The sequence below is a fragment of the Lissotriton vulgaris genome, chromosome 5, assembly GCF_964263255.1.
Source record: "Lissotriton vulgaris chromosome 5, aLisVul1.2, whole genome shotgun sequence".
Classification (NCBI taxonomy): Eukaryota; Metazoa; Chordata; class Amphibia; order Caudata; family Salamandridae; genus Lissotriton; species Lissotriton vulgaris.
Genome location: NC_141693.1, coordinates 1191671312 through 1191698761, shown reverse-complemented (window position 1 = coordinate 1191698761; position 27450 = coordinate 1191671312). Strand labels below are relative to the sequence as shown.

Genomic DNA, 27450 nt, shown 5'->3' with positions numbered 1-27450 from the left:
TGGCATTATTTTGTCCCAGAATGCATCAGATCTTCCAATTCCATAATGGCTGATTTTCCAACAGAGAGTCAAGACCTTGCTAAACACCCCCCCAAGGATGGCTTATTTCCCTACACTCTCCCACTACCATCTGCACATACCTTCCTTAAGCCTAGCCCTGACTCTGGGTCAAGAGTGTAAAAGTGTAACTGACAACCAGGCCTCCCCTCTGCCTTTGAAGAGCATGGTTCACCCCCTGTCCTGGCATTCCTATGGACCAGCACACTGTCCTCCCAGCAGAGTTGGTAACCCCAAGGGTTCTTTATCACCTCTTCATAGCAGCCTGGCTAATCCACTTAACTCTGATAAATCAGGGAAGACCACTGGAAGGCTGAATTTGGACTTACAAACAAGAAAGTCGTCTAACTTCTTGTATGTACACTTTAGGAGAGATTCAACAATATGATATTGTTGGATTTACTACTACCATTCTGGGAAGTCGTTGAATGGTCAAGCTAGTCCTCTCCTATCAATACTTATTAATCAATAACTTCCTACCATGTTAACCTATGTAACAAGGGATTTGCAATGGGAAAAATGACTTGGGCCATTTTTCCAGCACCAGGACTTACAAAAACATATTTTATAAGTACTTGCCTTATACCTACACAAACCCCACCTCATGTGCAACTAGGGGAGACTTTAGGCGTTCTGAATCTGTGGAAATATTGCAGACTCTCCTTTTACTGTGCTCCTAGCATCAAAGTTGAATTTGGAATTTCACTTTACCCAGGCATATAAAAACAACTAATTTTATAAGGGCGTACCTTATAGATAACTGACCCCCCACCCCTGGCATACCTAGGGGAGACCCTGGGGGTCCATAATATGCCAAAACATTGTAGGTTACCCATTTTTAAGTGCCCCTTCCACCAAAGTCGAGTTTGGACACAATTTACTTCTTAAAAGCAGTCCTGGCACCAGGCCTGTTTTTAAACTGACCTTAGGCTTCAGCACTGCACACATGCAACTGCAGAAACAGCTGCTGGCCTCTAAACTGCCATGCCCCAGGGTACTGGGGACTTCTAGGTTGTTTCAATCCACTGCCCTAATATATACCAGGGGCTTAAGGGGTAGGTCATGCCAATTACAGGGGTACTCCACCATACCATAGTGTACCCTAGTGTATGTTAGGTGTTTTAACTGTATTCTAATGTGTTCCTTTCAGCTTAGCACTGACCCTGGGCCTGGTTAGGCAGAGCCCAGAGTCAGTCAAAAGCAGTTAGGGCACAGGATGACTTTGCAACAGACATGTAGACTGTAATTGCATTTATATAACGCTCATTGCCTCTGACTAGGCATTGAAGTGCTTTATGATAGGCAACACACTGTACCGGAACCCAAGGTTAATGGCTAATTTAGTGTTATTAGTCTTCTGCACTCAAATCAAATCATTCCAAGCTGTCATTTCAGTTTTTTTATGGTGGACTAATGCAATAGTGGTTAGTTTTGATCATTAGATAAGCATAAGCTGTTGGATCGTGTGCAGGCCCCTGGTGGCACAGTTAGGTCTTATGCTATTACAGACAGCAAGCCTCCGGCTAGGTGGATGTACAGGTGAAATGATGGACGAGTGATTGGATTAATGGATAGTTGGGTAGACATGGCAGAGCCAATGGATGGATAAATAGATGGATGGACAGGTGAAAAGATGGCAGAGTAAGGGGATGATGGATGAATGGGTAAAAAGATGAGTGACCGGATGGTAAAGTGGACAGACAAATGGATGGATGGGTGGATGACAGAGGGGATGGATGCATGATTGATGGGTGGGTGGATAGTAAAATGGAGGGATGGCTAGATGGAGGGCAGAGTGGATGGATTGATTTGATACCCTACATGCCTATGGATACCCCGTGAGGAGATGCAGGTTGCACCTGCAATCCATGTAAGCCAGAAACATTGGTTTTAAACGTTACATTCAGCAGTACAATCTGGCACTTAATTCACAAGTACTATATCACAAAAACCATGCATTGGTGCAAAAAATGGGAGCACACTAATCATCACATAGTTGCTACTTATGTAATGCAAAGCAGGACAAACGCATTTTTCCGAAGTCTGTAATAGAGAAATGTTTTTGTACCAGGATTTCTGTGCATATGACAAATGTAATGTTATCTATATATATAAAAACGAATGTCTGTCTGTCTGTGTGTCCTTTATGCATTACTACACCATTCATCCGATCGCCATGAAACTTGGGGAAGTTGTTGAGTACACTCCCGCGAAGGTTTCTGGCATAAAATATTTTTAAATATCGGCCCCCCAGGGCCCTCATAATCTTTTGAATACTGATGTACGTACCAGACAGAAAAAACATCAAATCGTGTATCCACAAGCACTCGAATAAATAAATAGAATTACAACACAATTCGTCCGATCGCCATGAAACTTTGGGAAGTTGTTGAGTACACTCCCGCAAAGGATTCTGCTATAAATAAATTAAGTATCGGCCCCCCAGGGCCCTCATAATCTTTCGAATACTGATGTACGCACCAGACGGAAAAACAACAAATCGTGTATCCACAAGCACTCGAATAAATAAATAGAATTAAAACACCATTCATCCGATCGCCATAAAACTTTGGGAAGTTGTTGAGTACACTCCCTCAAAGGTTTCTGCCATAAAAATTATTTAAATATCGGCCCCCGAGGGCCCACATAATCTTTCGAATACTGATGGACGCACAAGACGTAAAAACAAAAAATCGTGTATCCACAAGCACTCGAATAAATAAATAGAACTAAAACAACACTTTGATATGTTTTCCATATTAAAATGAATATGTTTCAATAAAAATGACACAACGTAAATTGAATGTTATCATGACGAGTTTCCTTGAATTTCCTTTCTTCGGAGATCGCAGCAACGTGCGACGGGTAAGCTAGTTGCATATAAAACACTTCACTTTTGTAATTTGGAATTTAACAAAGAAATCTTAGTCAACAAGTATTATGTAAAAAAATTAATGGACTCTGCACTAATGTTTCTACCAGTGTGATAAAAAACAGAAGAAACTGATTTTGCCACTAAACTAGGGCCCGCTTTTACATTTGAAGAGTGCAAGGCATGATAAAAAGCAATACAATTGTTTCTCGTTATGTAAATTCTGCTGCTCAGTTAACCTGTTATGACATTTCTGTGTCCCAGTACACACAGTGACAGTTTGAAAGAACTGGGTTGAGCCCTGGGCATGCCACTGTAACAAGCTTGATTCAAAGCCATATCGTTTTAAGTGTGAATTCGCAAACACAAATTGCTTTTGGTATGCATTTTTTTCTTTTACATGGAGTGGATGTCGGTTGTCTTGGCTTGGCTTTCCCAAGGTCTATTTTTTTCCAAAGAGACCCTTTTAGTTTGTAATATAAAACGTGCATGCCACTTTCAGTAAACTTGCAGTTGTAAGACACATTTGGATGCTATGAAGTGTTCTGGCGTTGGTGGTCCTTTCAGCCAATACATGAAAGATCCTCAAGCATTGTAGGCAGGACAAGCCTTAGATTCACAGCAGCTCTGATATCACTGCAGGCATTGGTACAACTGTGAATTTGGGAACCATGACCAGCACATGACGCGAAATACAACTGGATGTCAATGCCACACACGTATCATAGGGTAAACTCTCCCAATTCAAGGCATATACATGAACAAGCAGATCAGCACACATATCGGTTTGTGCAGTTTTTGTGTGCAACACACTTATACAGTAATCTGAACATCCCAACGTCGCCACTTTCAATCTCCATCTGGATTGCATATGGATGAATTGCAATGTAAACACTGTCTATTTATGGAACCCACACAACAGATTAAATAGTGTCCTCATGCCTGAGGATGTTCATCTTTATTAGGTAGACCCTTTCTTTTCGTTTTATCTCCCCAAAATGGTTGAAAAGATGAGCCTGATGCCACTGGGGTCAAGCCTATAGCTTGGAAGTCAAACACCGATCTGATTAGCAGACACCCAACCCATTAAGCTATCTTATCTACAACTTGGCAGGGTGAATGAATGCTTGGATGGATCAATACTTGGACAGACAGATGTGTTTGGGAAGAAGCTTGAATTTACCAAGAGAGACCAGCTTTGGTGTGCGTAAATACATCATTACATAACAGAAACCAGTTAGAGTAATATAAATATATTTATATAGAGCTACTCTCAAGCAGCCACTAGTCATCTGTGTCCTTTGTCACTAAAGGCAATATTGTTTGTTTTATCTAAGCCAACATACCTTCACCATGAGATGCCTTCCTAGCGCTTGACAGACAGCGCATACCTGCTGTCAGGCTCGGCCTAAACATGGAACACCCTGAAACCTCCTTAAAATGAAGCCCCTCCCCTCCTCATACTCTATAAACCAGATCTGACCCTTCCCAATTACTGTTTTTGTGTCTGCCCACTGTGTTTTTTATTACCTCACCTCAAGTCTGTTAGAGGACAGAGATCCAAAGGTGCTGGATTTATTGATTACATGTCCACTGCATAGAAAATGGGACATGATCTATAACAGTTGAGTGTAAGAGTTAAGAAGGCGCCGACTGATTATGTGTTTTTGGTGTTTGTTTCTATTTATGAAACGTGGTCATGTCTGGGCAAGGATATCATGTTTGTCTTCTTGTATGGCACAGTAAAAAAGAGCAAGATGTTTCACCTGGCTCTATCAGGCTTACATGATCTACCCCTGTCTGGAGAAGGATGTAGTGTTGGGTGCAGCTTTGGACGACATACTTTTACCTGTGGTTTGGTTAATCCAAGAACCATGGTGTCCATTCTCAATCCTTCACCCCAACATCTTTGGGATCAGAGTGCCTTGACAGCGGAAAGAACAAAAGGGTGAGAAGCTTGCAGGATGGATTCCACTGTGATGCTTGATAGTAAAAGGGTTGGTCCTATTTTTTGCATTGTAGGATCTTCATCAGTACTTTTAAATGTTATAGTAATTCTACTCTGTGTACTGAGACCCAAGATATTATAAATCCAAAGTCTACCAAAGACAAATTATGTTGAATTTAAGGCATCCAAAGACCAGTCTCTTTCCTTTTTAGGTTTCGCATGTAAAGCTCTTGTGTTGTGCTTTAGAAATCTATTGTTTTTAATATAAACTTAAAAGGTACTTGCATCCTGCCTCCTCTTTTTCCTGGATTCTCATTGGTTCCTGTGCATGCCACTTGTCTTTCCTCAATTTCTATTCGCTGTAGAATATGTTGCTGCATCTACCAATGCTTGTTCCTCATCTGCTTCTCTTATCAGTTTCCTGCCACTAAAATGCTGATAACATCCACTTGAGTGAAACTTTCTTTTCATAAAATGTTGCCTTTTATTATTGCAACATATTTGTATAACAATTTATCACCTTGAGAGGTTAGGAGCTTTGCATACAATCACAGGATGTTGTGCGCCGTGACGAGACTCGAACCGGGATTCCCAGCTCTCGAGTCAGTAGCTCTGTCCATTGCGCCACATCCTCCCCATTCCTATGTTATCTGTCAGGTAGCTCTTTCTTTCTCCTTGACGATGATTGATGAAAGCAGCTATATATTCGTTACATAGGCGGAACCAATGCGTTACCAATGCTTATTACATTTGCAGCACTTTAAGCAGAAACCTGCTGCCTAACATGTCTACAAACGAGGGTAAAAAAGCCTGATAGGCTTATAATTAGAAGAGCTAAAAATCATTCTCTTCCTGCATCTTAATCGTGGTTCTAGCAACTTTGGGTGGGCTCTCTAGATCTGGGAATGAGTCATGCACTATCACTTTAGCTGGAAGAAGCAGCCATGGTAAGGGTAAGCTAAGTCCTACATCTGCATCTGTTTCTTATATTCCTCTCCAAAGACTATCTTATACCTTCACAAATTCTGTAATTCATTGAGGTGGCTGTCTATTTTATCTGAGTCTTGAATAGTCAAGTTGCACACTCAGATAAAGAACCTCCTGGACGGGGTGGGAGCTTGAGATTGGTCGAAAATAAGGGGAGATACTGTATTTGGAGTAAATTAGACTTTCCCACTTTCTTTACTTTTTAGGAGATCAGCTTCAGTATTTCCTCTCCTCCTTGATGCATCCTGCCATCAGCTTTGTGACCTGCTGGTCAAAAAACACCGGAGTGTCTGGTGTCCCATCTCACCCTGCAACACTTTGCTCCAACAAATCTTCAGATTGATGTACAAATTCCAATTTATCTCACCGTCTGCATGATGGGTGACTCCAAGGCCCCATGGGTCCTTACACAACAAGTAATTCCCACCAAGGATGCTTCAGGACTGGACCAAAAAGCAACTGAGGTTTCAACTCAGTGTACTGTGTCCAAGGTCTTTGTACTGGAAAGAGTTGACAGCCATTCTCCTGGCTCTCAAGACATTTAAAATATCTCTGCAGGGTCGTACACTTCTGCTGATAACATGGTATCAAAGGTGTATGTGAACCAACAAATGGGGCACCAAAGCCCAGGCTCTAGCTTCTCTAGCAGTTCAGATTTGATCCTAGACAGAGTATTATCTTCTGTATCTCGGAGCTGTGTATATCATGGGTGTGGTCACCAGGGTGGCAAATTCAAAGTTGATTCTTTCCCACCTTGCAAAGATATTGCTTCTCCCAAAAGATAATTGTGGCAATATGCCTATACTTCCGGAGTGTGTCTTTGGACCTCTTTGCAAGAAAGACAAATGCCTTACCACTTCAGTGCTGCAATTGCTTACATGAACATGATGCAGGAGGGTGGACACTCTCCTATGTCCAACAACAGCATATCTCCTCTGTGCATTCCAATTCTTTTACTCTTTCTCCAAGTGGTACCCAGAATTCGGAAAGAGAAGTGGTGTTCATCTTAGTAGTTTCTTATTGAAAAGATGGCATTGTTTTATTGGGAATTTCTAGGGAATAGGTTCTTTCTTTGTTCACTTGATCTCTGAATTTCTATGTACTTCTTCCGAAAGTCTCCTGGAGACTTTGACTCTTGGTCTGGTAGTAGTAGAATCTTTATTTGTTTATAATCATAACTGTTACAAATAGGATTCCTGGTTGGCTGAAGTATCTACCTAAACCTGACAGGAGCCACTGCTCTAGTCAGGGCTTGCAAGATACATGCTAAAAGAAAACCTGTGCTCACCCTCTGCTAGCTTGGCACAGATCAGTCAGGCTTATTTTAAAAAGGCAGTGTGTAAAGTATTTGGGCAAAACACACACACACACACACACAGTAAGACAATAAATACACCAAAACAAGACTCCACACTAGTTTAGAAAACTGAGAATATGTGAGCAAAAAAATATCAACAAAGTAAAAATCTAAGTAGTAAAAGTTGAGATATGAATTTTTAAAGAATAAATGCTAAACCAGTGTTGAGAAGTCACAGCGGTCAAAATGGGACTTAAAGTCATGAGATACTGGTGCATATCTAAATTTCAGGCCAACTGCAATTCAGTGAAAGCCTACTACAGTACCCACGCAGGACCTGTTGAGAAAGTACCCCGGATGAAAAGCTGTTGCAACATTGAGGGCTTGATGCGTTGATCTTTTCAACGCAGTAGGATCGATGAGAATTACCTATCACAAAACAACCTGGTTTTGCAATGGGGGTGTTAAACTTGGCCCTTTTTGCAGGATCATCCCTAAACATTTTGTCTTTCTCCATGCTGTGAAAATTCCTGGGGGAATGCCAGCGTGGGGACTCCCCGTGCTGATGGTGGCAGAGCAGGAGCCTACCCCGCGTTGTGCGGTAAGGCGGGAGCCCACCCTGCGCTTTGCCAAGTAAGCTGGTGCCCATCCCGCATTGTGTGCTTTGCGGGAGCCCACCACACATTTTTCATGCTGCAGTGTGGAGGGAGCCCACCCCATACTTTGAATTTACTAAAAGAGCTGCTGCTCCGGGAGCGATCAGGCAGCCTGCCGGCTGTGCCTCATTGTGGGTGGGGCCAGAGAGGAGGCAGCGTGACAGGAAGTGTGATGCCTACATTAGGGCGAGAGCCCACCCAGTCTCCCGGAGAGAGAGAGGAAGGCGGTATCTACCTGAGCAGGGCTCCGGGTGTGCCGATGGGAGCACTGCATGTGCCCATGAAGTTTTCCAGAGAGTGTCCCCAACACAAGGAGGAGCCCCAGGGGGGTGAAATTTAGCAGGAGTCTGAGGGAAGAGGCCACAAGGAAAGCAGGATCCACAGAGGCATATTATCGGTGCCTGGGGACTGCCGAGTGACCAGCAAAGCTGGCAGAATCATCTACAGAGCTCCAGTGAGTGGGGGCTCAGTTGTAACCCTGTTAGGGGGGCGTGTCAGGGAACTTTGTTGGTGCCCGCCCTCGGGGCCACTCTGAGGGCCCCGTGAGTGCCCTGTGGCATTTTACAGCTGCCTCACATGACAATATGCAGCTGCAGCATTTGGGGTCACTTGCGGCTGTATGGAGTCCCGGAGTGGGGCTCAGGTGGCACAGTAGTGCCAATGCCTTCTTTTTGCTTTCCAGTTGCGCCGCCGTATTGGGCAACTGCAACTTTGGGGCACTTTTGTTTTTAAGAGTCCCAGAGTGGGGCTCAGGCTATTTTGCCACAGCTGCCCCACCAGACAGTGGGCAGCTGCAACTTGGGGCATTTGTGTTTGCAACAGAAAAGGGGTGAGAAGCACCTCAGGCCCCAGCGCAGTGCGCACTTTGTGTTTGCTGCTGAGGCAGCCAGGGGGCCCTTTGTGAGATCCCTCTTAGAGCCATGACATTTCTAGACAGAGGGCATTTGAGCCCAGAGGCAGGCCAGTTGGCCTGGGGTCAGTTTAGGGAGTTGGTAAGGCGCAAGGCCCTAGTGTAATACCAATGCATAATGTGTTTATGCCCAGTTTTCAGGTCTACTATGTTTGCCTAACAGGTTCAGGCAAGATGCAATGTTACCAGTCATAACTTATTTTTTTTACTGGAATGTGATGGGACAAATGTCTATTGTTTAGGCATAATGTGTTTAGGCCTAATGTTATGTTGCATAATGTATCTACTGTGATGCCTAATACTTAATGTGTTTATGCTAATGAGGTTTGGGCCTTATCTGATTTACTGCATAATGTCAAGCTATGATATTTTAGGATGGTGTCTAATGCTAATGTGATAATGCTTAGGTCATTATGGTACCAGTGGTTACTGGTTGTGCTTTGCATTTACTTACCTGTTCTGATGGCCTGACCATGGCCCGATTGGCCTGGTTCTGAATATAATCCCCTGTGAATATTGCCTAGTGCCAGTTGGCACAGTTTAAATGTGTGATTATGTTTCTAATGTGTTTATGATAATACAAAGGCTATGTTTTTACATAACCTTGTGTTGAGTTCCTTTTGTGGTGTGCCTAGTGTGTTGCTGCTGTGTGTGTGTTGCACAAACTCTTTAAACATTGCCTCTGGAATAAGCCTTACTGCTCGTGCCAAGCTACCAACGGGGAGAGCAGGGGTTTTCTTCAGCGTGTAACTCCCTTGCCCTGACTAGAGTGGTGGTTTCTGCCTGGCTTAGGCACAAACCCTAGCCAACCTGAAATCCCATTTCTAAAAGGGGTCACCTGAGTTTTTGGCCCTGGGGTCAGCTGACATCTTGGGAAACTACCAAATCCACATATTTCTGAAAAATAGACACCAGGGGGAGTCTAGCGAGGTATGGCTTGGGTGGATCCCACAATGTTTCCCTACCCAGAATGCCCTGCAAACCTCAAATCAAATGTTGTTAGAAAAACCACATTTTCCCCATATTTTTGGGTGGAATCACCGTGCCGGCACAAATGTCCTAACCCACAGAGTTCCTCTCAGTCTCCCGAGTCAAATGATACCTAACTTGTGCGGGTGGGGCAATGGCATGTGATTGGGAAGAGCCCAAAACATAGGGATTAGGGTATAGAACCGACAATTCTAAGCACTATATTTTTTTCAAAATGCGTTTATAGCAAATTCTGCATTGGACACCCACACAAGTGAGGTATCATTTTAATCTGGACACTAAGGAGAATGCTGTGGGGTGGGACATTTGTGCTTCTAAACGACAATATATGGAAAATGTGTTTTTCAGCTAAATTTCAGGATTGCAGGGTATTCTGGGTAGGGAAACGTTGCAGGTATCTAGTTTTCATAAATGTGTGGGCTTGGTAGGTTTCCCTAGATGGCGGGGAACCCGTGGCCGAAACACCAGGTGCCCCCCCAAAAACTAGGTAGTTTTGTTATAGGTCATTTTTAAGTCTCCAGAGTATGATTTGGGCAATTTCCTGTTGCAGCCACTATGCCTACTCACACATGTGAGGTACCATTTTTAGTGGGAGACCTGGAGGTACGCTGGGTAGTAGGAAATTTGTGTCAGCCCTGTCATCCTGCAAATTTCTCACACAGAAATGTGAGAAAAAATTGATTTTTTCAATAAAATTTGAGGTTTGCAGGGGATTCTGGGTAGGGAAATGTTGGTGGACCCACGCAAGCCATACCTTGCTGGACTCCCCCGGGTGTCTAGCTTTCAAAAATGTGTAGGTTTGGTAGGTTTCCCTAGATGACCGCTGATCATGGGTCCAAAAGCTCATGCATGGGACCCCCCTTGCAAAACCAGGTTGTTTTGTGATAGGTGATTTTTATGTCGCCTCAATAGGTTTTGGGCCCTTGCCTGTCATGGTTACTTGACCCACCCACAAAAGTGAAGTACCACTTTTATCGTGAGACTTGGGGGAACGCTGGGTGGTAGGAAATTTGTGGATCCACGCAGATTACAGAGCTTTCCTACATAGAAATTTGAGAAAAGGTGTTTTTTTCAGCTATATTTGAGGTTAGGAGGGGATTCTGGTTAGGGACATGTTGGGGGACACACACAAGCCATACCTTGCTGGACTCCCCCTGGTGTTTAATTTTCAGAAATGTGTGGGTTTGGTACGTTTCCCTAGATGGCCGCTGGTCCCGTTTCCAAAAACTCATGGGATACCCCTTGCAAAGCCATTTTGTTTTGTGATAGGTAATTTTGTTGTCTCCTCAATAGGTTTTGGGCCCTTGCCTGTCGTGGGTACTTAACCCACCCGCACAAGTGAGATACCATTTTGCTTGGAAGACTTTAGGGAATGCGTGGTGTCTAGAATTTTTTGGATCCACTCAGATTCAAGAACTTTCCACCATAGAAATGTGAGGATTTTTTTTTTTTTTTTTTACAAACTTTGAGGTTTTCAAGGGATTCTGGGTAACAGATCCTGGTGAGAACCAGACAAGTCTCCCCATCCTATATTCCCCTGGGTGTCTTCTTTTAAAAAATGTACAGGTTTGCTAGGTTTCCCTATGTACCGGCCGAGCTAGGATTCAAACTCTACAGTTGGGCACTTTGCAAAAAAAGGGTCAGTTTTCACTGTGAAAATGGGGTGTGTCCACGTTGCATTTTGGAACGTTTCCTGTCGTGGGCACTAGGCCTACCCACACCAGTGAGGTACTATTTTTCTCAGAAGACTTTGGGGATCACAAGGATTCCTTAACTTTCCACCACAGAAATGTGAAGAAAATGTGTTTTTTGGACACTGTAAACTGTATTTCTTTTCAATGCTGGGAATGGCTTTACTAATGTTTTTATATTCTGTATTGATTGTTCTATGTTACCATTTATCCTATCTTATCATTTCTGTTTTGAGACTTAAAAAGATAAAAATTGTAATAGTGTTGTTTAACCTTTAGGAAAGATTTATCTGTCCTCAAACATTCAGTGCATTTTTAAAGAAGAAAAAAGACCAAAATATAAACACTTCTGCAAACTAGAAATCAGAATTCTCTTTTTCTAGGAACAACCCGAAGTATAAACAGATATACAGTGGGACACTCATTCCCCCAGTCTAAGTAAAAGTACAAATAGGGGTAATGTTTACTTTCGTCCTATTACACTTTCCCCTCCCTCCAAGAAAAGCCCTACTAAAAAGCCACCCATCGGTATTTCCCCATCTCTGCCCCCTCTCACCATGGAAACCATATTTTAGCAACATATGCTATGATGTCTACTGTGAGGGAAAAAATAGTGACAACAGTCATGCCCATAGCTTTAGTTTGTACCTTCATGCTGTGGAGAAAACTTATGGTAAAGAATAGTGGGGTGAATACATTGCAGAATTAGTGAAGATGATGGATGACATATGGCTCATTCTAAGAAACATGTATTTGAATCCTGACTCTGCAGACATACTCTTGCATCCATCTGAGGTAGGTAATTGGACTATCATATATTTGGCGATAGTAACGTTATTTACAGCACTTCGGGGCACATGCATCAAAGTCCGAATTTGCGATTCCTAATTTGCGATTTTTACCTAATCGCAAATAAGGAATCGCAAAACGGGATGCATGAATTAAATTGCATAAAATTTGCGATTCGGTAAAAATCGCAATTTTTACCGAATCGCAAATATTATGCGAATTCCAATTTGCGATTTCGCAATTCCCATTGATTCCTATGGGCCAATTGCGAATTGAAACTTGCAGGGACTTGAGCTGGATATATATATATATATATATATATATATATATATATATATATATATATATATATATATATATATATATATATATATATATATATGTTAAATTCGCCACCAACAGCTGCTTCACTTGAACAGGAATGACGATAAGCTAACCCAAAGTTCTTAGTGCCAATCAAAGTGATTTATTAGTGCCCAGCAAGTCCGCCATTACGCATTTCGACCCCCACTAGGGTCTTGGTCACATGACGCGTTGCAGAAGGAAAAGACGACATTTAAAGTGCAATGGCAGGAAATGACGACATGAAGTGCAAAATGCATTGAAACTGTACAGTTACTACTAGCAGCTTTGATATTTCAACTCAATGTGCAAAACTTTATGCATATTTTAAGCAAACATAAGCCAATAAATATAAGTAAATATGCTTACAAAAATTAAAAAGATTTTCTTCCCCTAAAACACAATGTGTGAAAGGCTGATTGAAGCGATAAATATAATTCATTAGACAATCTGGATTTCTTTTTTTTTTTATAAACCAATAAAAGGAAATACCCCAGCTCTACAAATAATTATTATAATGAAACTGTTGTGCCCAAGTGGGCCTTTGTGATTCAATGTCCATCATATCGACTATCCAACACCATACTATGCCATGCAATCTTTAAATGTGTGCAAAATAGTGCAATATTTAAAATAATAAAGAAAAGGTGAAAATTAAACAAAAACTCTTCTTTAGATATTCATTCAAACAAGGAGAAATTACAAAAAAAACATATTTCATTCTATATCAACCTAAATATATACATCAACACTGTTGTACCACTCAGGCAATAATGTGAGCCCACATTATATTTCACCAGATGATGATAAAGAGGGAATTATAGACAGGTACAAAGAAATACAGATATACAAATGAGACAGGTATACAAATACAGATATACCAATCCTCACCGGGTTTTTGGGTATCGAGCTCCAAGATATACCATGTTTCCAGGAGGCGCAACTTAGCCTCACGATTGCCTCTGCTTTTAAGCGGTAACACTGTATCAATTACATAATACTGGAGATGACTCGAGTTACCATCATGTTTCTGTTCGAAATGCCTGGCGACAGTCATGCTCATAGCTTTAATTTGTACTTTCATGCTGTGCAGAAAACCTTTGGTAAAGAATAGTGGGGTGAATACATTGCAGAAGCAATGAAGATGATGGATGACACATGGCTCATTCTAAGAAACATGTATTTGAATCCTGACACGGCAGACCTACTCTTGCATCCGTCTGAGGTAGGTAATTGGAGTATCATATATTTGGTGATAGTACCATCTTATTTACAGCACTTAGAAACAGCAGAAGTGAGATAGGTAGAGGTTGTGATATATATATATATATATATATATATATATATATATATATATATATATATATATATATATATATATATATATATATATATATATATTACCTACTGGCTATCGCCAGTAGGTATATATAGTTAGGATTTTTTCCCTATGGGATTTTTGAAAATTCTATGTCTAATAACTTTGGCGTTTGTGGACGGAATCGGCTGAAATTTTCAGGAAAATGGCACATTTTGTTTCTGAGCAGCCCTTGAAAATTTGGGGGGGTTTTGTCGAGGGGGGGCCGAGAAAAAAGGGGGGTCCCAAAACGCGTTTTTCCCATGTTAATTTCCATAGGGCGGTTGGACTCACTTTTAGCTCGAACGGCTGAATGGATTTGCACGAAACTTGGCAAAATTGTAGGGACTGTTAGCCCGATGTGCCTTTGCTAGGTCTCAATATATGTGCTCCAGTAGTTTTTGAGAAATTAACGTTCAAAACAAGATATATATCTGTAACAGCGCTCCGGGCAGCGATCCGGTCCGCTTACTTTTCGCGAAACGGAACTTTGCGCGCAGAAAGCTGATTGGCTCTCCGGTGTCTGTCAACATTCTAAACAGTCCGGAGCGGCCGCCATCTTATCTCTCGGTAGGATCGAGAGAGAAGAAGAGGTGAAAAACGAAGGGGGAATTTATTGAAAGGGGGCAAGGTATACCCCTCTTGACCCCCTAGGAATGTTGTTGGGGTTATTAAAGGGTCCCGTGGGGAAAATAAAAAAAAAATGATTTTTCACGGTAGAAGCGCTTCACGGGCCGCGAACTGGGCCGCAAACTGGTAGCGAAACGGGAATTCGCCATTTTGTGCTTCGTTTTAATTGTTTAGAGACAAAAATTATCGCCGCACATCGGCCACAATGCATGAATATCGCTGAAAAGTCAGCGATATTCATGCATTATCCAGCAAATGCTCTTAGCCATGTTATCCACCTTCCATTGGATAACATGGCTAAAAACTGCTCTGTGCGTGAGCTTTTTTTTTTTTTTTTTTGCTGCGTGACGTTTGTTAACGTTCGATTCGATGGAAATCAGGAAGTGTTGACCACCATTTTGTCACTGCGAGTAAATATTTTGTTATAAATGAATCCTTATTGATAAACACTGTCTGCGCCATCTTGCGTTTTTGTCCAATGCCACAATTTTGTCGTGCACGGCAGCCATTTTAGATGCCTTGACCAGGGCCACTCTCTGCACGCCGCCGATCCTCAGCATGGCTCCCCACCCTCGCAAGCATCTCCCCCACGCACTGGTCACCCCCGCTCTTTCTCTCATGCATGGGCCATATACTTCCCCCCATCTGCGATGCTCTTCTCTGAGAATCACACCCTGTGCCCGCCCGACACCTCCCTTTCACCCTATTCACTACCGCACCCTCTGACACTCCTCTTCCTCTGTGTCCGATTGTCCAGGCCGGACCTAGGCTATCACCTAGCCCTGCGGATGTAGTTTATGGCCCCAGCTGTAGAGTATCCAGACATGCCAACCCTCCCGATTCAGGCGTGAGACTACTGATTTCAGTGCTAGTCTCCCGCCTCCCGATTCCTGCAAGCAAAAACCCGGGGGCATATTACCAACAACTAGCGATAATTTTTGTCTCTAACTTGTTTAGAGACAAAAATTATTGCCGCACATCGGCGAATTTTATCGCACATAAACCTTGCTATTAGCAAGGTTTATCGCAAATGCGATAAAAAACGGCCGCAATGCATGAATATCGTTGAAAAGTCAGCGATATTCATGCATTATCCAGCAAATGCTCTTAGCCATGTTATCCACTTCCCATTGGATAACATGGCTAAAACTGCTCAGGGCAGGTGTTAGGTTTTGGAGATATTCGCGCTTAGCGCGAATATCTCCAAAAGTTGGTAATAGGAGATAGCGATGGTTAGGGACTGTTTCCAGTCGCTAAAATCTTGGCACGCCCACTTTGCATGTCATTAGTGATAAATATCACTGATATGCAAAGCGGGGCCCAAGATGGTCGCTATCTCCTTTTAGCTGTCACTAACTGGTGTTAGCGACAGCTTGGTAATAGGGAGATAATTTTATCTCTTTTTTTTTTGGCTTTTAAAGCCAAAAAAGCGGAAATAAACCCCCTTGATAATATGCCCCATGATTTCTCGGGGGTTTCAGCTGACAGGGCTTGGTATTGTGTTACGTGCTAATTCTTCCAGGAAACGTCAGAGGGTCGATGCAGGGGTTCTAGAAGGGGTGATAAACCATTTAAGCCTCATGAACAAGCGCATGGTCTTTTAAAGATTTGTGAAGTACTCGGGGCGGCGGTGTGTGTGTGCCCTCTTTCAGGAGCGGGCGGGGGGGGCACTGCCAGCAACTTGCCAGGCCAGGCAGTGTTCAACACGTGCATCACCCTTTCTCTGCCTGCTATTGCGCTCCATGCTTCGGAAAGGTAAGAAAAAGAACGTGCATTTGAGTTTGAAATGTCCGATCTTGTAGCAGTACACTTGCAAAGCCCACACATGACAATAACCCGATTCAAGGCCCCATTCACCCGATTTTTTAAACATATATAGCACTCCAACAAAGTTAGATTTTAAAACTTTATTAACTTTTAACTATAATGAACGGAACAAAAACTGTAAAAACATTTAAACATTTTTCACCCAAAAAAGCAACAATGGTCAGAAGCTGTCTTTTGTGCGAATAGTCCCAAGGCAGCACAACGTGCTGAGTTCTGGACGGCACCCAGGTGATGTCACCTGGGTGCCGCACTGGTTTTTGGGATCCTACAATGCTGCTCCGAAAATTGGCGTGGGGCGTCCCGGGTGGGGCGGGGGGAGGCCTCGTCAGTAGCGGTCTGTTGTGCGAATAGTCCCAAGGCAGCAGAACGCGCTGAGATGTTGATGGCACCCAGGTGATGTCCAGTAAACTGCCGCACTGGTTTTGGTATCCTACAATGCTGCTCCGAAAATTTGCGTGCGGCGGCCCGGGGGGGGGGGGGGGGGGGGGGCGTGGGGGAGGCGGCGTGAACGGGCCTCCCCAGGTGGCGGCCATCCAGCTGAGTTGCGCCCGCTCTTGCGGCTACAGCGTCTCGCTCACCATGTTGTTGAGTTGCTCCCACTCTTGCAGTGCAGCGATAGGCGCCTGCCACATGACTCTTAAAATGGCGGACGGCTCTTAGGTTTTGGGCCTGGTCCACTGAAACTTGGAACTCGGACGCTTGCCTGCTAGGGCTTGGGCTCCATTCTCGAAAAGCGTCCCCTCAGCCGTGAAGATTCTACAAAAGTCTTGGGGGCCCCCGACTCCCGCAGGCTTCCGGTGGGGAGCTTCTGCCATGATTGCTCGCGGAATGACCACGACGGAGCTACGAGATGGTGGTGCTCTCATGCTGACGCCAGCTTTAGTCTGAAACATCCAGAAACAAGGTGGGGCTTTCATCGTTTGGGAAAAAAAAATGTTCTAAACCAATGAAAAGTGTTATTTTTAGGTCATATGACCAAGCCTTCCATCTTTAGGAAACCAAAAGTAAAATGAACCAATGAAAAGTTTTATAAACAAGTCATATGACCTGTTATGCGGCATAGGGCTACAAAAAGCGTAGAAAATCCGTTGGCACGTGAGGCGGCGTCAGTAGCGGACCGATGTGCGAATAGGCCGAAGGCAGCACAACGCGCTGAGATCCGGATGGCACCGAGGTGGTGTCCAGCAAATTGCCGCACTGGTGTGGCCGTCCTACAATGCTGCGCCAAAAGACGGCGTGTCCAGCTGAGTTCCGGTCACTCTTGCGGTACAGTGAGTCGAACGCGCCGAGATCCGGATGGCACCGAGGTTGTGTCCAGCAAGTTGCCGCACTGGTGTGGCCATCCTACAATGCTGTGCCGAAAGTCGGCGTGGGGTGCCCCGTTGGCTTATGAGGTGATGTCAGTAGTGGACCGATGTGTGAATAGGTCGGAACCAGCACAAGGCGCCAAGATCCGAATGGCAAGTCCTGGATGTTGAGTGCCATAGTTGAGAGTTCTGAGCAGTGCTTGTAAGACTATCTGAAGCTTATTTGCACCTGCTGCAGCTTCACTGTTGCCCAAGGTGGTGTCCAGCAAATTGCTGCACTGGTGTGGCCATCCTACAATGCTGCGCCGAAAGACGGCGTGTTCAGCTGAGTTCCGGTCACTCTTGCGGTACAGTGACTCGAACGCGCCAAGATCCGGATGGCACCGAGGTGGTGTCCAGCAAGTTGGCGCACTGGTATGGCCATCCTACAATGCTGCGCCGAAAGACGGCGTGACCAGCTGAGTTCCGGTCACTCTTGCGGTACAGTGACTCGAACGCTCCGAGATCCGGATGGCACCGAGGTGGTGTCCAGCAAGTTGCCGCACTGGTGTGGCCATCCTACAATGCTGCGCCGAAAGTCAGTGTGGGGTGCCCCGTTGGCTTATGAGGTGATGTCAGTAGTGGACCGATGTGTGAATAGGTCGGAACCAGCACAAGGCGCCCTGCACTGTTGAGCTTTTTTCAATGCCTGTTTTTTGTTGTTTCCCCTCCATCAAAAACAAAAAAAATATATAAAACTGTGCAAAAATACAAAAAAATGTTTAGAAAAGCAGTGCTTGTAAGACTGTCTGAAGCTCTTTTGCACCTGCTGCAGCTTCACTATTGCCCTGGTGTGGACAAAGATCGCCCATGACTTAGGCTGATTGAGAGTTTGTAGAAAAATGGCTTCAGATTTTCCACATATTATTCTTCAACATTCTTCCTAAATGTAACAATGTGAGACTCACTAGGAGAACGGCTGTTTATCTTTCCTTTCAAAATGCTGCCAACAATATTTTCTGAATGGAAGACACCATCTTGTAGCATAAAGGGCCGAAAGGGGTTCTGGTCTGGCCGATTGTTGGTGGAGACATTTTGACTATATCTTGGACCTGCCCGGCCTCGCCCAAAATGGCGCCGGTATAAATGGGACTCGTAACTCCTTGCCCGCAAATGTATATCTAGAAAATTTTATTGTAAGTGGCCCTGTCTTATTTTAATTACAAAATGTACGTCCACCGATTCCGCAACTGTTAGACACCTTAGTTCTTGCAACCTAATGGCCCGCTCGTTACGTTCCTCTACAGTGTAAATGTCTCCTCATCATATACGATTTCAGTTTGCTCCGTGGCCGGCCCAGGTGGTTATAGGCCCGTATTTGTATACTGACATTTTCACAATAAAGGTTTTTAAATCAAACACGGTAGTAGTATTTACATTGGTAAAGTTTTTACTTTTAGTCACTGTTTTCGAATCAGTAAAAGGCAAGTGAAATAAAGCAGTCCAATTACATGACGGATAAAAGGTATAATATGTAGGAACGTAGTAAAGATAAATGGTCAAGGGCAGTTGTGTTTTCCACTCCTGCAACATAAAGTGATCGATAAGAATCTGATAATCAGGCGTATCGGCGACTAAGACAGCAGGCCCAGTCTCTTTTACTCAACGGCTCCGTCATGGAACGAAGAAACGCCCTTTTTCTCGAAAAAGGAATATATTTTACTTGCAGGACAGTTGTAAATTTTCCGGGAAAGTACATTAGCCTGGAATATTATAACATATATGTTTTAAAAAAAATAATGTTCGAAAACAATAAAAAGCGTAATTTTTAGGTCATATGACCAAGCTTTTCATCATTAAAATAACAAAAGTAAAATGAACCAATGAAAAGTTTTATTAACAAGTCACATGACCTGTTATGCTTACGTTACGCGCTGCGCGCCGCGCCCCGGATCACTTCCGGGTGCGCTAACGCGGCGTGTCATATAACGCATTACGCGACAACGTAGGTCAAGAATATAGTCAAAATGTCTCCACCAACCAGCGTTCGGAACACAACCCCTTTCAGCAGTCCAAAGAGTTCTGTTAAATGACAACAGAGGGGACAGGCAACAAGAACCATCAGTCAAAGAGGGGAGGGCAAGTTCTTCTCTTCCGGGTCATGTTGGGGCGCTACCGGAACTGATCGAATTGGTAGTCTACAGTGTTTCTGGATGTTTCAGACTAAAGCTGGCGTCAGCATGAGAGCACTACCATCTCGTAGCTCCGTCGTGGCCATTCCACGAGCAGACATCGCAGCCGCTCCCCACCAGAAGCCTGCGGGAGTCAGGGGCCCCCAAGACTTTTGTAGAATCTTCACGGCTGAGGGGACGCTTTCGAGAATGGGACCCAAGCCCTATCAGGGAAGCGTCCGAGTTCCAAGGTGTCCCAGGGCCATTTTAGTGGACCAGGCCCAAAACCGAAGAGCCGGCCGCCATTTTGAGAGTCCTGTGGCAGCCGCCTATCGCTGCACCGCAAGAGCGGGAGCAACTTAACTACATGGTGAGCGAGACGCTGTAGTCGCAAGAGCGGGCGGTAAACAGCTGAATGGCGGAAGAGGCACAGTGTAGCAAAAGCGGGTGGAATGGCAACTAAAACGGTAAAGGGGCGCCCCACTACAGCGTGTCTTCAGGTCAAACGGATTGTGGGACAAAGTCCAGAATAGAAGAGTCATCAAAAGGCAAAAAGTTCCGCCGGACCCCGGGAGCCGGCCGCCTATGTCGGGGGCGATCTCAGGCTACACCAGTGCTATAAGACTTGGGGAGGGGGTCGGAGCCAAGCGTCTTCTCCGAGTCCGTGCCATCACACCGCCCCTCGGGGGCCTCCGTCAAGCGGTTTAGGGAGGTACCATATAACATTGTTTTCAAATGCAGTCAGGTCCACAAACGACCCTCACTTACTTTGAGAATAGTGAAGCTGCAGTAGGTGGAAATAAGCTTCAGACAGTCTTACAAGCACTGCTTTTGTAAACATTTTTTGATTTTTTTGTATTTTTGCACAGTTTTATATTTTTTTTTTGTTTTTGATGGAGGTGAAACAACAAAGCACAGGCATTGAAAAAGGCTCAAACTCAGAACTCTGAACTATGGCACCCAACATCCAGGACTTTCCATCCGGATCTTGGCGCCTTGTGCTGCTTCCGACCTATTCACACATCGGTCCACTACTGACATCATCTTATAAACCAACGTTATGTAAATAGTTATTTAATAAAATGTTTTACCCTGTTTCTTTGCTGGTGTGTTGTCTATATTTTTAATATTTGCATAGGGTTTGTCGTTATTTTGGGCGGGGTGGGTGACGGAGCCGAGCTGTCTTGCAGCCCTCATGGTGTGGAGCTCAGTTCATCTCACTATTTTCGTATTTCTCATGAAGGGTTGTTTATAATATTTCTATTTTAGCGAGGTCAAAAAGAGATCCAATTAGTGGCCTACTGATTTTGCTCGATTACTTTTATTTTTTTACACGATTTTTCACGATCTGCAAAGACTAAACAGAGTATTGCGACTTTGTGCTTGTTTGTAAATAGAGAATGAACCAAAGAGAATCAATTGAAAAACAGTAAATGCTTGGATAATAATCAATCAAATGGAGAGACAAGCAGGCAGGACGGATTACAACGGGGGTAAAGGCCTGCGTTAACTACTCTTCACTATCTGCAAAAAGAGAGTACTACTAAGAGAAAAGAGGGGAGGGGGGCAGCGTTCAAAGCACATCAGCGTGCATAAATACGAAAATGTTTTTATCTATCACGTACTTGACATTTTAAAGCTTTTCATATTTGCTATTAAAAAACCAACGAAATTCACAGAAAAAACCATAGGTTATAGTGGATATATAGTTAGGAATTTGCATTTACAAAACCTTGAAAATTCAATGAAAAAACCATTGGTTTTAGGCCATATATAGTTAGGGATTTGCATTTACAAAACCTTATTTTACTCGCATAAAACCATTGAAATTCCATATATAGTTATAAGCGCTAACTATATATCGCGCACCCGCAATCCACTTCTGATGATGTCACATATTACATCATTCATGACATGGTTAGTGACATCACTGATGACATCACTGATGACATCTCAAATGACATCACTGATGACATCACTGAAAACATCTCATTTGACATGACTGATAACATCACTGATGATATCATTCATGTGATAATACCATGAACCTCTTCAGACTCTAATATAACCTTAGATACAATCAGTGTAAACAGACAGTCACAGACTGTCACTCATCCATGGAGTTACTCACACACCTAGTCAGTTATGCCAAAAATCAATCACACCTCCATTTTCTCAACTATACAGTTATACACACCTTACTTATTCAAACATATACCAACACATATTTACTTTACTCTCTTATACAATCTCTGATACATGTTCACAATGATCCATACAGCCACTCACACATTCACTGGCTCTTATGCACAGTTATTTATAGATGTCAACTCTCACATGTACTGTGTTTTACATATGTACTTAATTTGACATGTAGCACTGAGATATCCGTTCACTCACTAATACACTCATGCACAGTCAACCGCCCATACAGCTGTTTGCACATGCACTTTTGAATCTATACATATAGTGAATCAACTACTCACACATCTATGTACAGAGTCACACACCTTCCAGCCACCCATACACACACACTCAGTTTCCCATACAAATACTTGGACAACCAATCAATAACCCATACAGTTACTCATATAGCTACTGATCAACATATGCAGCAGTTTGTAGAACAACAGATATAATGATGCACAAATTAAAACAGTTTAGTCACTAACCCATGCACTCAGTGAGACACATTTAATCACTCACTCAATCAGTCAGTCATGCACCTAGTAAATCCTTCATCCAGACACTTATATATCCACTCATTCTTCAATATGTAAAACATATTTTAACTTTACAGAAACATACAGTCACTGGATGTTGTAATCAGTGATGTCATCAGTGATGTCATTTGAGATGTCATCAGTGATGTCATCAGTGATGTCACTAACCATGTCATGAATGATGTAATATGTGACATCATCAGCAGTGGATTGCGGGTGCGCGATATATAGTTAGCGCTTATAACTATATATGGAATTTCAATGGTTTTATGCGAGTAAAATAAGGTTTTGTAAATGCAAATCCCTAACTATATATGGCCTAAAACCAATGGTTTTTTCATTGAATATATATATATATATATATATAGCCTCATGATTGCCTCTGCGTTTAAGCGGTAACACTGTATCAATAACATAATACTGGAGATGTCTTGGGTTACCATCATGTTTCAGCTCGAAATGCCTGGCGACAGGATAGGGCTGGTGTTTGCCACTGATAGCCCTAATGTGCTGGAGTATCTGTGGGCTGGTAACTTGGTGCTACCAATATACCTAAACCCACACGGACACTCCAGCACATTGACTGCAAACTTGGTTTTACAGGACAACCTCTTAGTAATCAAGATTGGTTCAGACTTGAAAGGCTGTTGTGTAATGGGTCTTACTGCACCCAAATTTACACGCCTTGCAGCTAGGACACTTCCTGAATCCTGTGCCATCCAGGTAACTGAAGTTGACACTTCAGGACTATTACTCACCATTGTGTTGCTCATGGGAGATGATTTCTAAAGGTTAATGCTGGTTTATTAGCAACTAACCTGCCAATGACTGGATCTCCCTGTACCAGGTTCCACTTCCGATATTATATCTTCCTAAGTTCCTGGTGCTGTCTACTGAAGGTCAGAATAATTCGAGATTGAATGCTGGGTGTCATGGCACCTTCCACAGACTGCTTGATTTTAGGGGATAGTGCATCTCTTCTAGACAGGCATCTGGTTTTCTTAATAGCACTGTCGATTATACCATGTGAACAACCTCTGGCCAAAAATCGCAACTTGCGAGCTTCCTGCGCTACCTCACATTCTGAGTCCGAGCTGCAAGTCCGCCTGATACGCAGCATCTCACCATATGGGATGCTGCATATCAGGTGGTGCGGATGGTGGCTTGTCGTGTGTAGGACTGTGTTACCAGCAGTCAGCTTTCTGTACAGCCTTGTAGTCAGTGAGTTATTATCCACATAAACTTCTACATCAAGAAAACTGGGACTAATGGAAGAAAGCAAGGCAAACTGGGTGCAGGCCTGAGCACACTGCCTGGCTTCAAAATGCCCCCTTGACCCCCAGCCACATGGCTAGATCTAGCATTATTGGTTTATGTGAAGTGTAGATTGAGGCAGTTATTGTTAAGCACATCAACAAATTAGTTTGCACTTTGTTCCGTACCCCTCTGAATTAAGAATAAACCATCAATGTAGCTTAAATATACAATGGCATGCTGTTCCATAGTCGCTTTGTGTGGCCCCATCAGGACCTGCTCCTCCCACAGCCCCATGTGCAAACATGCATAGCTGGGGGAGAAGCAGGCCCCCATTGTGACTCCCCTGATTTGATGGTAAACCTGGTTGTTAAAAAGGAAGACATTTTGTTCCAAGCATGCCAATACCATTGAGATTAACATCTTATTATGTGCTGGAAAATTCAAAGGACGCAGGTTCAGATAGTGCCCCACTGCTTTTAGACCATCACAGTGCCTAATAGAAGTGTAGAGAGATGCTACATCAAGAGTCATTAAAAACATATCGTGACTCCACACCACATGCTCAATTTTGCCTAAAAAATCTGAAGTGTCCTGTACATAGGATGTCATGCCCTTAATCCAATCTTGTAAAAAGTAGTCTATGTATTTAGAGGTATTCTCCATTGAACTATTGATGGCTGAAATATTAGGCCTCCCGGATGGTTTTTCTGTACATTTGTGGATCTTGGGTATCAGATAAATATATATATATATATTATCACATAATCCTTTTCAGGGGAAAGATGAAGTCGCACTCACAAACGGTGATTTGCCAAGTATTTATTTTCCAAATTTCTCCAGGGTTGGCATTTCAACCTGGAGAAATTTGGAACATAAATACTTGGAAAATCACTGTTTATGATTGCGACTTCATCTTTCCCCTGAAAAGGAGAATGTGATCATTTACGGCTTGGCTCTGCCGTGAAGTCTGCACCGGTTCTAGAGGCACCGCAGGTTCAGCGTTAAGTAAACCAAAGTGGAGCACGATTAATCACATGACGTGGGTGTTGAAAAAGTTTAAAATGGCTGATGTAACTTTATCAAATTGTTAGTGAGCAAGCCTGATGGGCAGGCGAAATGCGTTTACCATTTTCGGCTGGCATTAAACTGATTTTGATGCAAAGACATGGCGTCGACTTCCTTGTTCTAAGGATTGTGGCAAATTTTTCGGTCCGTGTATATATATGGGGTACAGTATAACTATGGGACTATCACCCAAATGATGACCAATTACATTCTTTGTTTTGAAACTTCCCATAGATTTGACCCAATTGGTTTTCTATTGAGGAATGTAAATGTATTTTGTTCTGTGTTTCCCAACGTATTTGTACGGATATTTGCCCACTCTCCATAAATCAATATGTAATAACATCTCGTTTCATATACTGATTGTATCAAGTCGATTGATAACACGAAAATGAATTTATGTCCATTCTTTATCGTATCGTAATGAAACATACAACACTAGCGCGCTGTGCATTTACGCAGTCAATTGATATATTGTGCAAACATTTCCAAAATATGTTGTAATTATACATGTATGTATTTGTACAATGTCCAAACGGTACATCTATGTTTGATTGTTAAGCGTGCAATAACGTCCTCTTTTTAAAACATGACTTTATTATTTGTTTTGTGACACATTTCGATTTGATTTAACTTGATGCAATGGAAGTGATTTAATTGTGAGATGGTTAAAGCACACATTTTTATTCCACCTTACACCACTACAAAATGGCGCCCGCATATCGGGTTGGTATGTGACTTTCTATGTGAGTCCACCATCGATGTTTAGTACTTGGTTTGGGCGCGAAATTCAAATGTGCACTTGTATTGTATATATGTGTGACCTCCACTTCACTCGCTCATCAGTGAGCAAGGACGTAAGTCCGAAACGCGTCTGATGACTGGCGCCACCTTCACCATTTGTTGGAATTAAATCTTTTTGCAAAGAAGCCTGGCTTGCGGTGATCATTTAAGGAGTCTGTGAACGTGTATGCTGGCTGACGGCTGCCGCCGGCAACGTGTTGGATTTCATATATATATATATATATATATATATATATATATATATATATATATATATATATATATATATATATATATATATATCGATACACAAAGTGATCCTGAAGCCAAACGAGAGCGCTCCGCAGTGTATATATATATATATATTGGTTACCAAGCCGTATTTCCTCACGATCAAGGATGGCACTGACACCGTGAATTCTACTCAAGTTCAGTTTATTCCATTAAGCTGCTTAAGACGCGTTTCGGCGGAAGCCTCCGCCTTGCTCACTTCATCTACATGAATGACATTGCAAGATATATACATTTCGGCACATACACAGTTCCATCACTGTGATTGGTTTGTGGTTACCGTGGTTACCCTGGTTCAATGGTGTGTACAACAACAAACATGGAAGAGTTTCTTTTGATCGTTCAAGCACAGTTATCGCAAATGCAAGTACTTTCACTCGGAATTATTTAGGTAAATGAATAACATAACCCCCTGAGAATGTTCACTAGTAATCTTGCACAGTGCTTCATTATTACATAAGTTTTACGAAATTGCAATCTCAGGGTAGGCTTTTCAAAGAGACAAAGTTCGAGTGAAGACACAAAGGAAAGACCTCATCCTCCGTGCATGTGGAGGGATATTAAATGCTTAGGTGGATCATAAACAGAAAACCAATACTTATACATATTCATTGTATCTAAGATGACTATGCGTCTGGTATACCTACTTATCTGTTTAGACAAAATGCATTGTAACTGCCAGTGACTGCCTATTGATGGTATATATATATATATATATATATATGTATATCAAGCTGTTATCCCAAAACGTACTGAAATGGTGAAGTTAATGTCAATGCTTTCGGATTGCAAGCTTTTTTTTCGGATGTCAGCAGGGCGTCCTAACGTCACGTCCACCTTCTACGCTGCAATTGTTACATTAGAGTGCCACTTCAGTTTTGAACCAACTCTCTGTTTGCTTTTTTTCCAGTTTCTAACTCAGACGTAAGGGTAGTGAACGGGACGTCCGCGTGCAGGGGACGCTTAGAAGTGCGTTATCTGGAGGCCTGGAGGTCGGTGTGCGATTTTACATGGGATATGAAAGAAGCACAAGTCGCCTGTAGACAAATCGGCTGCGGACCGGCCCTTGCTTCCTCAAAGAATGGCTTCTATGGCCCAGGCCAAAGCGATATAGTCTTGGAAATCCTGAGTTGCAATGGAACGGAAACCTCCCTGATGGAATGCCAGCACAGGGACTGGACCGGCGCTCGGTGCAGCCGCACCACAGCTGTCGGAGTCATCTGCAACGGTACAGTGGGATTTGTGTACTTGTCTGGCAAAGCACTGACTGACTGATGCATGGAATAGAACACCGTGTGCGTGAAAGAGAGACCAGTGAAAACACTGTAGAAAAGCAGGGACATAGTAGGGATTTTTGGAACATATAAAAGACCGTATTAAAAAAGTGTTATTCACTTGTTCCAGGGACTTTAATATAAAGTCACACGGTGGGGCATCGTTGTAATGTATTTCCATTTGTATAGCACTTGCTACCCACGACAAGGCATTTTAATTTCTTAAACACCTTTGGAAATTACGAGG

General features: G+C 43.0%; 1 protein-coding gene across 1 annotated transcript in view; it reads left to right on the top strand.

Moving 5' to 3' along the window:
- Positions 1-27450, top strand: part of LOC147712250 (scavenger receptor cysteine-rich domain-containing protein DMBT1-like) — a 426380-nt gene that overhangs the window by 372136 nt on the left and 26794 nt on the right. The window contains exon 11 of the mRNA XM_086922980.1: positions 26840-27157. Coding sequence (XP_086779106.1) covers positions 26840-27157 — 318 coding nt within the window. The remainder of the gene's footprint in view (positions 1-26839; positions 27158-27450) is intronic.